Source organism: Archocentrus centrarchus, chromosome 4 (assembly GCF_007364275.1).
Source record: "Archocentrus centrarchus isolate MPI-CPG fArcCen1 chromosome 4, fArcCen1, whole genome shotgun sequence".
Taxonomy (NCBI): Eukaryota; Metazoa; Chordata; class Actinopteri; order Cichliformes; family Cichlidae; genus Archocentrus; species Archocentrus centrarchus.
The window spans coordinates 34,420,409-34,431,766 of record NC_044349.1 but is presented as its reverse complement, the minus strand read 5'-3'; the positions used below and the strand labels follow the sequence as shown (position 1 = coordinate 34,431,766).

The 11,358-nt window shown below is 38.7% G+C and overlaps 1 protein-coding gene across 2 annotated transcripts in view; it reads left to right on the top strand.

The window, feature by feature from the left end:
• Positions 1-2,321: 2,321 nt before the first annotated feature.
• Positions 2,322-11,358, top strand: part of cherp (calcium homeostasis endoplasmic reticulum protein) — a 28,303-nt gene continuing 19,266 nt past the window's right edge. The window contains exons 1-3 of one of the 2 annotated variants that reach the window (XM_030727590.1): positions 2,322-2,467; positions 3,306-3,479; positions 10,838-10,876. In XM_030727590.1, coding sequence (XP_030583450.1) covers positions 2,443-2,467; positions 3,306-3,479; positions 10,838-10,876 — 238 coding nt within the window. In that variant the 5' untranslated portion in view covers positions 2,322-2,442. The remainder of the gene's footprint in view (positions 2,468-3,305; positions 3,480-10,837; positions 10,877-11,358) is intronic. The other variant, XM_030727591.1, reaches the window with a different exon arrangement.

Genomic DNA, 11,358 nt, shown 5'->3' with positions numbered 1-11,358 from the left:
ATAACATTACACTCTATAAAGATATTTTAAGTGGCCAAAGAGAACCGGATTTATTATAATGTACGTGCAATAATGCAGTCATAACCATACTTGAAAAACAGGTCATTTCTTCATTTTATATTTAAGCCCTTCATAAATCCTATTGAGTACACCTGAAAATGTCCTTGAGATCAGTCGTGTGATTGGCAATATTCGCCGAGGTGTTCTTTACACACGGCTATAAACCCATGAAGGGCAGGGTTTCCACAACATCACGGCCATATTTGTCCTTTACAAATGAAGCTGGTGTGTTTTTAGACTGCAGCTGCAAATAACCATCTGGCTCAAATATCCTGGGACAGGGTTGGTTATCAGAGGGAAGACGTTTGATTACTTTTCCATGTTTCCAGCAATGAGAAGTAAGTCTGTGTAGAAGCAGCTATGGAGCATTAAGGCCTCATAAATTCAGGGTGTGTTTTCACATCTCCTCTCCTGTGAGAAACTCATTGGATGAAACGCCGAGTTTCAGGCATAGGAAAGTCACAGCATTCACCTGACCATCTGAAACGGATTCCATGGGATCACAACCAGCCAGAGCAGCACCAGCAGTGACTTTGGAACTTTCAGCATGAATGGGAGACTTGGGCTTTTGTGTGGGAGAGTCATTCTTTGCCACTGGTTCGATCTGAAAAAAGTTCTCTAAAGACTGTGTTTACTGTTTCTGAGCTGGCTTTGGTGAAGTCTGTATGCTTAGTTTCTGATTTGACAACTGAGTGTGTCTCACTCAATATAAAACTGCTTCCTGTTTCTAAGCTGGCCTTCTCAGAGGCTGCTTGTGATTCACTCTCAGCTCAGTCAGAGGCTGCTTACTGTGCTCCTGAGCCGGCCTCCCCAGAGTCAAGCACCTTGTACCCATCTTGGTTCCAAGGGTGAGAGTAGCTAGGGCCCAGCCTGTCCCTGCACCTGTTCCTGTTCCTAGGCTGAAGGTGGTCACAGTCTCAACCTCGTCCATCAAATTCAGCGGTGAGCCCTGCTGAGCAGTCCCAGAACCATAAACACACAAAAAAAGAGAGGGAGCCAAAAAACCCAAAACACAAGAAGCACTCAGAGAGTGCAAACGTCCGCCAAGGCAGCTCAGTCTCTGGGGAGTATTTACTTTTAAGGGAATAGTACTGTATTTTGTATATATTCATTTCATTTTCTTTTTAAACATACTTTTAGAAGTTTGCAGTGTGGTAAAAATCAGATATGGTAGCATGACAGATGTTTACTTTGATTACACAAACATTATGTATGCTACTCATACATAATGTTTGTGTAATAAAGGTAAACATCTGGATAAAAGGTGTTGATTTGTAAATAACTGGACATGAATAACTTGAGCTTATTATATAATATATGGCAGCATATTTCTAACTAACTAAGCAGCTCTCTTTGTCTTGACAATCCTTTCTTTAAAGATATAACACATTTTGGGGTTAACTTAAAAGAAAAGCAGCTGTGAAGTGTAAATGTGAGGTCAGAGGTCAAATGTGACATGACATTTGGATGCAAATTATATTGTGATATTTAGAATCCCTGTATACAGAATACTTTTCTAAATGTTGCCAATAAAAACAAAGGCAGTAGAATTTTAAGCATAGTTTCAAAGACAAAAGACATTTTTATCAAAGTGTGACCTAATGAAAATGTTACCTTAGTTGACCTTGAAGAAGACGTCAGAGGTCCAAAGTAATGTGATATTTAGAATCTCCATATATCATTCCTTGTATTCATATATGTTGTCAGCACAAACAACGACAGTAAGAAACAGTTTTAAATAGCGCTGTATAGCATTATTATCACTTGTACCTTGAAGCAGAGGTCAGGGGTCAAATGTGACACATTTTGAATCTTTATATGGTACCTTCTATGGGTGTATCCAAATTCAGTAGCTGTATCCTTCAAAGGCCACATTTGATGGTCGATTAAATGTACTTAATAAATGAATTTACTAATGAATATTTGATTGCCCAATTTGTTATTAAATCACAAAATGCTTTATTTTGATGCTTGTCCTCCATACTCCTATTCCTCCATGCTATATAACTAAGATAAAAAGTAGATATATTTTTTAAATACACAAAAAAGTTTAATTGTTTCACTTTTATTATTTTATTACAGTTAAATTTTTTTTTTTTTATGGTAATTAACTCTAATAATTGAGGAGCAATGCACCTACAAACTGCAACCATCAATCTAACCAAAAGAAAAGACGCGAAGCTTCCTCCTAGCCGCACGGGGCGCTGCAGGCAAGTCAGATGGCAATCTTTTTTGTGGCGCTGTGTCTCTGTAGTGTTTCCTGTGTGTTGCAGCGGCAATACAAGTGTTTTCTGGTGAATCTTATACATCGTTTAATGATAAAGTAAATAATTTGATTGAGCTCTTAACTCCACACGGCTGAGTGGTTCACTGAAGTCAAACATGGATATTCCCAGTCCTCCCGAAGGTGAGCAGTGCACTATAACTATGTATGTTTAAGTTCCGTTCAACATAAGCGAGCACCCATGCTATCTGCTACGTAGCTACCATTGCCACTGGCTTTAGTATTTTCATTAACGTTACTAACCCCAGGCAGATAAATGTTTAACCAGGCTTTTTTTTTTTTTGTAAATACTTGCACCGACTAACGTGTAGGAATATGGACTAGTTATTGTATAGCGCATTTCTACTCCGCTTGAGCACTCGGAGCGCTTTATACAACACGTTTGCGTCCACACACATTCACACTCCGATGAATACATCGGGAGCAACTCGGGGTTCAATATCTTGCTCAACCGTATTTTGGTATGCAACTCAATCAGCCAGGAATCGAACCACCAACCTTCCGATTAGTAGATGACCTGCTCTACCTCCTGATCCACAGCCACCCGAAATAGTGTGGTCCTGAAGAACACGCGTTAGTTGTTCTAACTTTTCATGGCTGCAGACGTGTAGAAGCTGAATTGTATTTTTTTCAGGACTGTGGAAATGCATAATGATTACACAACCCCTTTCCCAGATATTTTTCATTCACAATCAATATTATTTGCTAACTGCAACATGTTGTTTTAAAAATATCAATAACTATTGTTTCTCTCTTTTTATATATATATATATATATATATATATATATATATATATATATATATATGTATGTATGTATGTATGTATGTATGTATGTATATATATATATATATATATATATATATATATTTATATATATGTGTATGTATATGTGTGTGTGTGTGTGTGTATATAACAGCAGTTTCTGACCATATTTGCCTTTTTTTTTTTTTTTTAAACAGATCAAGAGCTGCGGAATGTGATTGATAAGCTGGCCCAGTTTGTTGCTCGAAATGGCCCAGAATTTGAAAAGATGACCATGGAAAAACAGAAGGACAACCCTAAATTCTCCTTCCTTTTTGGGGGCGAATACTTCAGCTACTACAAGTACAAGCTTGCTATGGAGCAACAGCAGCGTATGTAGTTAAACTGACACATCACCATAAAAACAGAATTTTCACATAGATGTCAGTTTGATGTTGGATTGATGTCCAGGACTGTGTATGTCCTGCTATTATAGAAATATTCACACAGAGAATAATAAGATAAAATGTAGGGCTGTGCAATTAATCAAATTTTTATTTTGGCTCCAAACAATCACAAAAAACGGTTGTAATAAAAAAAACTATTATTATTAAAATGATGTCACATTACGCTCTGCAAGTATACTCTTAGGCCCCGTTTACATGAAAAGTGACGCGTTTACATCCAGATGTTAGAGAAACGATCTCTGTTTACTCATAAATACAAAACGCTGAAAATGCTGCAGTTCTTATTACCAGGCCACCAGTAGGTGGTGTGGATATAGGAGCCGCAACTATAGTGCGCATGTGCAAGTGCCCCCGTCATTCATAGTGAGCATGTGTAAGTACCCCCGTTTCCAAAAAAGCATCATTTTCATCCGTTTACACAGAGACGGAGGGTGGAGTGTTTCAGAAACGCTCCACTCTGGAGCCCGTTTCCAAAAAATATTGTTTTCACTCCATTCTCATGTAAACGGCAGGCCAAAACGCATCAAAACTTAGTGGTTATCCTTTAGAAACAGTGTCGTGCAAACATGGCCTTAGGCTAGAATTATACTTCTGCATTGGGTCTTTGTGGGGCTTACGCCCTAACTGAAATCCCTCTGAGTGCAGCAACCTACAGCGTAACCTGACTTTTTTTTTTTTTTGGCGTAAGCTGACGTGCGCCTCCCAAGAAATGTAACTACACATCAGGTCGACGCAGCCCGCAACGATTCTGATCAGCACGCAGCACCGCAGATTCCTCTTATGCGTTTTTTTCACAGAGTTTTTGAATTTATCAATGAGAAAATAACAATCACCATCTCAATATAAGGAATAATAATAATAGCATCAATATAAGGACTCACAAACGCCAGTAAATTCCTGTACGGCAGGGAATGTCAACTGGTGGCCCAGTTGACTCGAACATGAATTTAATTTATTTTACATGACAAGAGCATCTGGCCCTCACACTGTCTGCTGAGAAAAATTCTGGCCCTTGGGCAAATGTAGTTGATGACCCCTGCTGTAGGGAGATTGCTGAAACTATTGGAATGGATGTGAGGGAATGAACAAAGAAGTGGAAAAACTAGAGACACAAATATGTTCACACCCAAAAAAATACTGACCCAGGAGGGAAGAGAGTCCCCGCATTTTATTTGTCTGTCGGCCGCACCACATGTAAAACACTGGGACACAACCACAAGGTAATTAACAGAGATTTGCTGCACGGTGGGATCTGCACCATTTGCAACACAAACGCTGCAGCCCTGCCAGTATAACCAGCATAACCAGTATCTGCTGTCTCGACCTGAATAATTCTGATTAGTCTTAAGCTGAACATGTTTTCTGTTTGCTCTGGGCTATAATGAGCAAGCCTGACTGGAATCAGGGGCGTAGAATTACAAATTAATATCAGATCTTATGTCCCTACCAATTACGGGGCATGATTACCAATATTTGCTCCTCAGGTTTAATCAGCACTCCACTGGATCGCGATCCGACTCACGTCCCTACCAATGTTAATACCAAACTTTTTTTCAATTTATTTATCTATTTGTTTAATGTATAATGTATTTATTTATATTGCAATTAATATACTACATGTCTATTTTTCATAATCAAGCAGCCCTAATAAAATGCAGCTTTTACAGATAGACAAAAAACCCCCCCACTTCAGTAAATACACTAGCTATGCTGGCTGAATTATTTGCTTGCTTTGTTTTGGCATGAAGCTATTAGTTGAACAGTCCAACATCATATTGATAATGTGGATTCTGTTTTTGGTGTGGATTTTTTTCTTTTTGATTAAAGGCTTCCAGAGTCTGCCTTTGTAACATCTCCATCATGCCAGCTGTGTTGGTGATTAGAGTAGCATTTTTTCAAAGCAAAGCCACATGGGGCTTGCCAGTGCTGAGCTGAATTGAATTGCTTTTTTTTCTTCTTCTTTTTAAACAAGTGTAGTGCTGGATATGAGACTGATATATTTTGAGAACAGATTCTATTTTCATATTTTTTTTAATGAAAGTATTTGTTTTTGAAAGTCACTGCAGACCAGCGAGGCCGAGTCTTGTGGCCCCTTACCTGCAGGGCGGTTGATTCTCAATGTCATTCAGCTGCTTCCTCAGTGACTGTCTCACACTGCAGACCAGTTTCAACTCCTCTGTCTTGGACTGAAGCTGGCAACACTGGTCCTTGTTCCGCTCTGGATGATCAGGGGGTGAACAAGTTCCCCAGCTCACAGCAAATCTCCCAGAGAGCAGAACAGGGACAGCTGCCACCAACTGGCAGTCCAATGCAGTGGAGCTGGAATCTGTCTACAGAATGAGAGGTGTCCAAATGACATTTGGGACTGCAATAACAGCAACCTGGTCAACCTAAGGAAGGAACTGTTGCAGCTGAATTTGAAAATAAAAATGTTTAAATTTAGCATCTTTTCAATCATCAAAGACCCATTGTTGGCATCTAAAGGATTCTTTTTGCATCAGACATTTTGGTATTTCTTAGAAAAACTAACAGGCTAGTATTTGATTGGATCAAAAACACTGTGTACTATGTTACAGTGAACTGACTACACTTGCACCCTTGAGGTGGCCTTCAAGCAGAATGATTACTTGGCCGTGTTGTCTCCAGCTGTCTGTGCCCATGTCTGTAACAGAGTGCTGTAGACTAATGGACAGCACTATGCAGCACATAAACATAATAGCAGCATTATCAACACACAAAGACCAACATTTTATAAATCTTACTGTAGCTGGATCCAAATAGGAAAGGTACTCTATTATCTAAGCCGAGATTTACAGCTCTACAAGGTTACTGTTATCTCAATGCTCTTTGTATTAAAATTGCTATCTTAGTATTCTTTAGTATTCCTTTGGGTAGGTATTGTAAGAATATGAATTCAGGGATAATACACCAGTCAGGCATAACCTTATAACTACTTGCCTAATATTGTTTTGGTCCCCCTTGTCCTGACCTGTTGAGCCATGGACTCCACTAGACCCCTGAAGGTGTGCTGTGGTATCTGGCACTTAGAGGTTAGCTGCAGATCCTTTAAGTCCTGTAAGTTGTGAGGTGAAGGCTCCATGGATAGAACGTGTTTGTCCAGCACATCCCAAAGATGCTCGAGTGGATTGAGGTCTGGGGAAATTGGGCCAAGTCAACACCTCAAACTCATTGCTGTGATCCTCAACCATTTTTGCTTTGTGCAGGGTGCGGTACCCTGCTGAAAAAGGCCACAGCCATCAGGGAATACTGTTTCCATGAAAGGGTGTACATGGGTACCCGTTGTTGGTGCTTTCGGCAGTTGACAGGTGTCAGTGTGGCCATCCAGACTTGTCTGCGGCTATGCAGTCACACAGGCAACAAACTGTGATGCACTGTGTATTTGAACACCTTTATATCAGAACCAGCATGAACTTTTTCAGCAATTTGGGCTACAGTAGCTCGTCTGTTGAATAGAACAACACGGGCCAGCCTTTGCTTCCCACGTGCATCAGTGATCCTTGACCCTATTGGTGGTTCACCACTGTTTCTTACTTGGACAACTTACAGCAGGGGTGTCCAAACTTGTGGCCCGTGGGCTGCTTCCGGCCCCGCCCGCTTAATTGGAGGGGAAGGCAAAATGTCAAAAAAGTAACTTAAAGGGCCAAATTGTATGTTATTTTTGACATCAATTCGTGGACCGGAAGTGGGTGGGGCTGGAAGCGGCCCGCGGGCCGCTAGTTTGGACTCCCCTGACTTATAGGTACTGATCACTGGTGACCGGGAACACCCCAAAAGAGCTGCAGTTTTGGAGATGCTGTGACCCAGTTGTCTAGCCATCACTATTTGTCAAACTCACTCAAGTCCTTATACTCACTCAGTTTTCCTGGTTCTAACATATCAGCTTTGAGGACAAAACTTTCACTTGCTCCCTAATATGTACCACCTTCTAACAGGTGCCACGATGAAGAAATAATCATTGTTGTTCACTTCACCAATCAGTGGTCATAATGTTATGCCTGATCAGTGTATACAATAACACCCAACCCTAGATTAAAAACCCAAAGTGATATCTGACAGTTATTTGAAACTGAGCAGGTTGTTTTGGTAATATGAACTTGTCTTTTCTGACCTTGTAGTGAAGCCTAAGTTGTTAGTTGGTACTGAAACTGTTGTTCGGTTCACATGTTGAAGGAAAATTCTTTGATTTGGCAATCATTCCTGCTAGAAAGTATCATTTTGGACTTTGCCTAGAAATATATCAACTACATTTTTGCATAACATATAAGTACAGTAATAAAGTGAGAAAAATGATTGTCAAAATACAGAAATAAGACTAAGTTGTGATACACTCGAGGTTTTCGTCAACATTTGATATGTGTTTACATCATTTATCCTCTGAGATGGGGTGTGTGTGTGTGTGTGTGTGTGTGTGTGTGTGTGTGTGTGTACCCATCAGGACTGATGTGAGCAGGCAAGAGCTGAATGCACAGCTGTAAGAGGAAATTCATTAGTCCTTTAGAATTAACAGGAATTATTCGATGGTTACTCACAAAATGCAGTGCTGTGAATTTGCCCACTTCCTGATTTCTTAGTTTGCATATTTGTCACACTTGTTTGTTTTTAGACTAAGATAACCCAGGTAAATACAAAGTGCAGGTTTTAAATGATTTCATTTATTTAGGGAAAAAGCTAAACTGACCTGGCCCTGTGTGAAAAAGTAATTGCCCCCTAAACCTAAGAAGTGGTAAATTGACTTGTTCTTATATAGCGCTCTTCTATTCTACATGAGCACTCAAAGTGCTTTATATAACATGTCATCAGACTGGAGCAGCCAGGAGTCAAACCACCAAGGTTCCTTTTAGAAGATGACCTGCTCTACCTCCTGACCCACAGCCACCCACTGAAAAGCACTTTGAGGTGACTGTTGTGATTTGGGACTATATAAATAAAATTAAATGGAATTGAAACTAAACTAATAACTGGTTGTGCCACCCTTGGCAGCAAGAACCGCAATCGAGCTTTTGCGATGAGTCCTTCACATAGCTGTGGAGGAATTTTGGCCCATTCTTCTTTGCAGATTTGCCTTATTTTAGCCACATTGGAGGGTTTTCAAGCATGAACAGCCGGTTTAAGGACATGCCAAAGCATCTCTGTTTGATATCAGGAAGTCTGGACTCCAAAATCTTAATTTTGTTTGTTTCTTTGTTTTGAGCCATTCAGAAGTGGACTTGCTGTGTGAATCAGTCTCCTTCAGGATTTTCTGGTAGAGAGCAGGAAAAGCAGCAAAGCAGCCCCAGACATCACACTACCACCACCATGTTTGATGCTTGGTGTGATGGTGTTTTTATGAAATGCTGTTTTTGTAACCCTTTCCAGACTGATAGAGGTCAGTGACTTTGCTGCTCAGCTCTTTCTGTAAATTGTTGCATGATGTATTGCTTTTTGAGATTTTTTAAAATACTTACTTCAATTTGTCAGACAGATTCTATTTAAGAAATTTCTTGATTCAATTCATTAATTGATTTAATGATTTAACAAGGGAGGAAAATCAGGAAGGGGGCAAATATTTATATATATATATATATATATATATATATATATATATATATATATATATATATATATATATATATATATATATATATATATATATTCAGAGTAATGATTAATATCACAAAATAACCACCTTCTGTTACCAGTTTTAATTCACTTCTTATATAAATAAATAAATTTGGTGATGAAATGATATGGCAAAAAGATGTGTTTTTATATATATATATATATATATATATATATATATATATATATATATATATATATATATATATATATAAAATCTTCCTAGTTGCAAGATGGTTGCCATCCTATTTTCACTCTGGTGTGACAGTCATAAGAAATCAAAGATAAGATCAGACATGAAAAAAAACCAAGCTAACAGCAAAACACCTCAAGTGATCTCTGCCACACGTGACTCCTAGGGCTATGCCCAGATATTGATTTTTTTTTTTTTTCAGGTTTTAACTAATTTGGATGTGTTTTTCTGCATGTGGAAATAGAAACCTCATCTTCTCTCATCTTGAGTGTAGCGTTGCAGCGGTAACCGGTTTCACGGTATACCGTGGTATTAAAATGCACGGTTATCATACCGTGGGTGTTTGCTTATTACCGGTAATAAAAGAAAAAGGCAAGCCAACTGAGAAACTCGCACCGTCACGGGTGCCCCTTGGTCAGCGGCGCTGCTCTCAGGCACACAGCGGTAAAAATGGCGACAGATTTAACCAGTTTCCATCCTCCTAACAAAAAAAAAGCTAAACTAAAATCAGCAGTGTGGGACTACTTCGGACACCCACGAAACGTACGTGAGGATGGGTATCCCGTTTGTGAACAGTGTGGAAGTAAAGTGGCCGCTAAAAAATAGACAGCTTCTGACCTTTCTCTGTAATCATTTTACTGTTAAAAGTAACTGAAATAACAACAAAATATTTATCTTCTGTGTACAGTAATTTTTGTTAGTTATAAAATCAGAACCTTAACCTAACTGAGATATTGTCTATTGAATTAAGCGGTCTCAGGAATCTTGATGAACAGAAATCATTGAGGACTGTCCAACAGTCCTCAATGATTTGCAAGCAGATACAGGAATTGTCTGATGTTGTTGCTAAAGGAGCTTCTACCACTTTAAATTTGCAGTGATTTGAATGGCTTATATAGTGCAGGGCAATATTATCTATAATATAGCATTATTCATATCTTTTTATATTATAAAATCTGCAGAATAATAACTAACAAATATCAAGTCAAGGCAGTACTTGTACTAAAGTGGACTTTGTAAAATCACTTTACAGACAACACAAGTCTCAAATTGAATCAATTGATAAGTATACATGAAATCTGTAGTTTACTTAAAAACTATAAAAATATTATATGAGTGGTGCTACATGTTGCTTTAGAGATTCTGCTTTAGACCTCCTCCTCATATCCCTCCAAGAGCAGCAACCCAGCCACATCCTTACTGTGAGGACATGCAGTACTTTGACCAAAACTGGAAATACTTCTAGGCATTATAGATGCTGATCTATTGGGACTGCAAACTTTACGGAGACACTTAACACCTAATGTGAGTAAATTACTTAACTCTTACAGTCAGCTTTGTTTACTGAAACATGATCAGCTAATCAGCAGCCTGGTACTAATTGCACAGTGTTGTGGAGTTTTGCATGGAGTTCTTCTCTCAGTTGTGTCATACCACTGAAATGCATTAAAGTTTGCCTTTCTCCACTCAGATCCCTCTACCCGCGATGGGGAGGAGTATAAATCTGAAGGTATTTATTTGGAACCAGAATTGTCAGATAAATTTAAAATTGCAGTTGGAAAGTCACATTTTGTTTGTTGTACATTTTTTGCTGGATGTCTCATTTGTCCTTTAAAACCTTTTTTTGTTTTTTATTTTTCAGCTGTATTTCTCATGTTCACATTTTTTGTTTTTTGAGTCTTTATTGTTTTGAAGTTATCTCGGACAGATCTTCTTAATGGTCTTGATTAAAATGGGCTTAATACTCTATTTTGAAGCTGTCAGGTTTGATCAGACAAACACATGAACAGGGCATAGTTTAATAAGATAAGATAATCCTTTATTTATCTCTGGCAAACCGCAATGTTGTTGACATGCTTCTGGTCTGGATCCAGGGCAGCTGTATAATAAGGGCTACATGATTTTAAAAATGACTATAATGACAATATTGTTTCTGCATTATTTTCTAATTCTTGGAAAAGTCTCGGCACAGATCAACTTGTTTATTTGTTG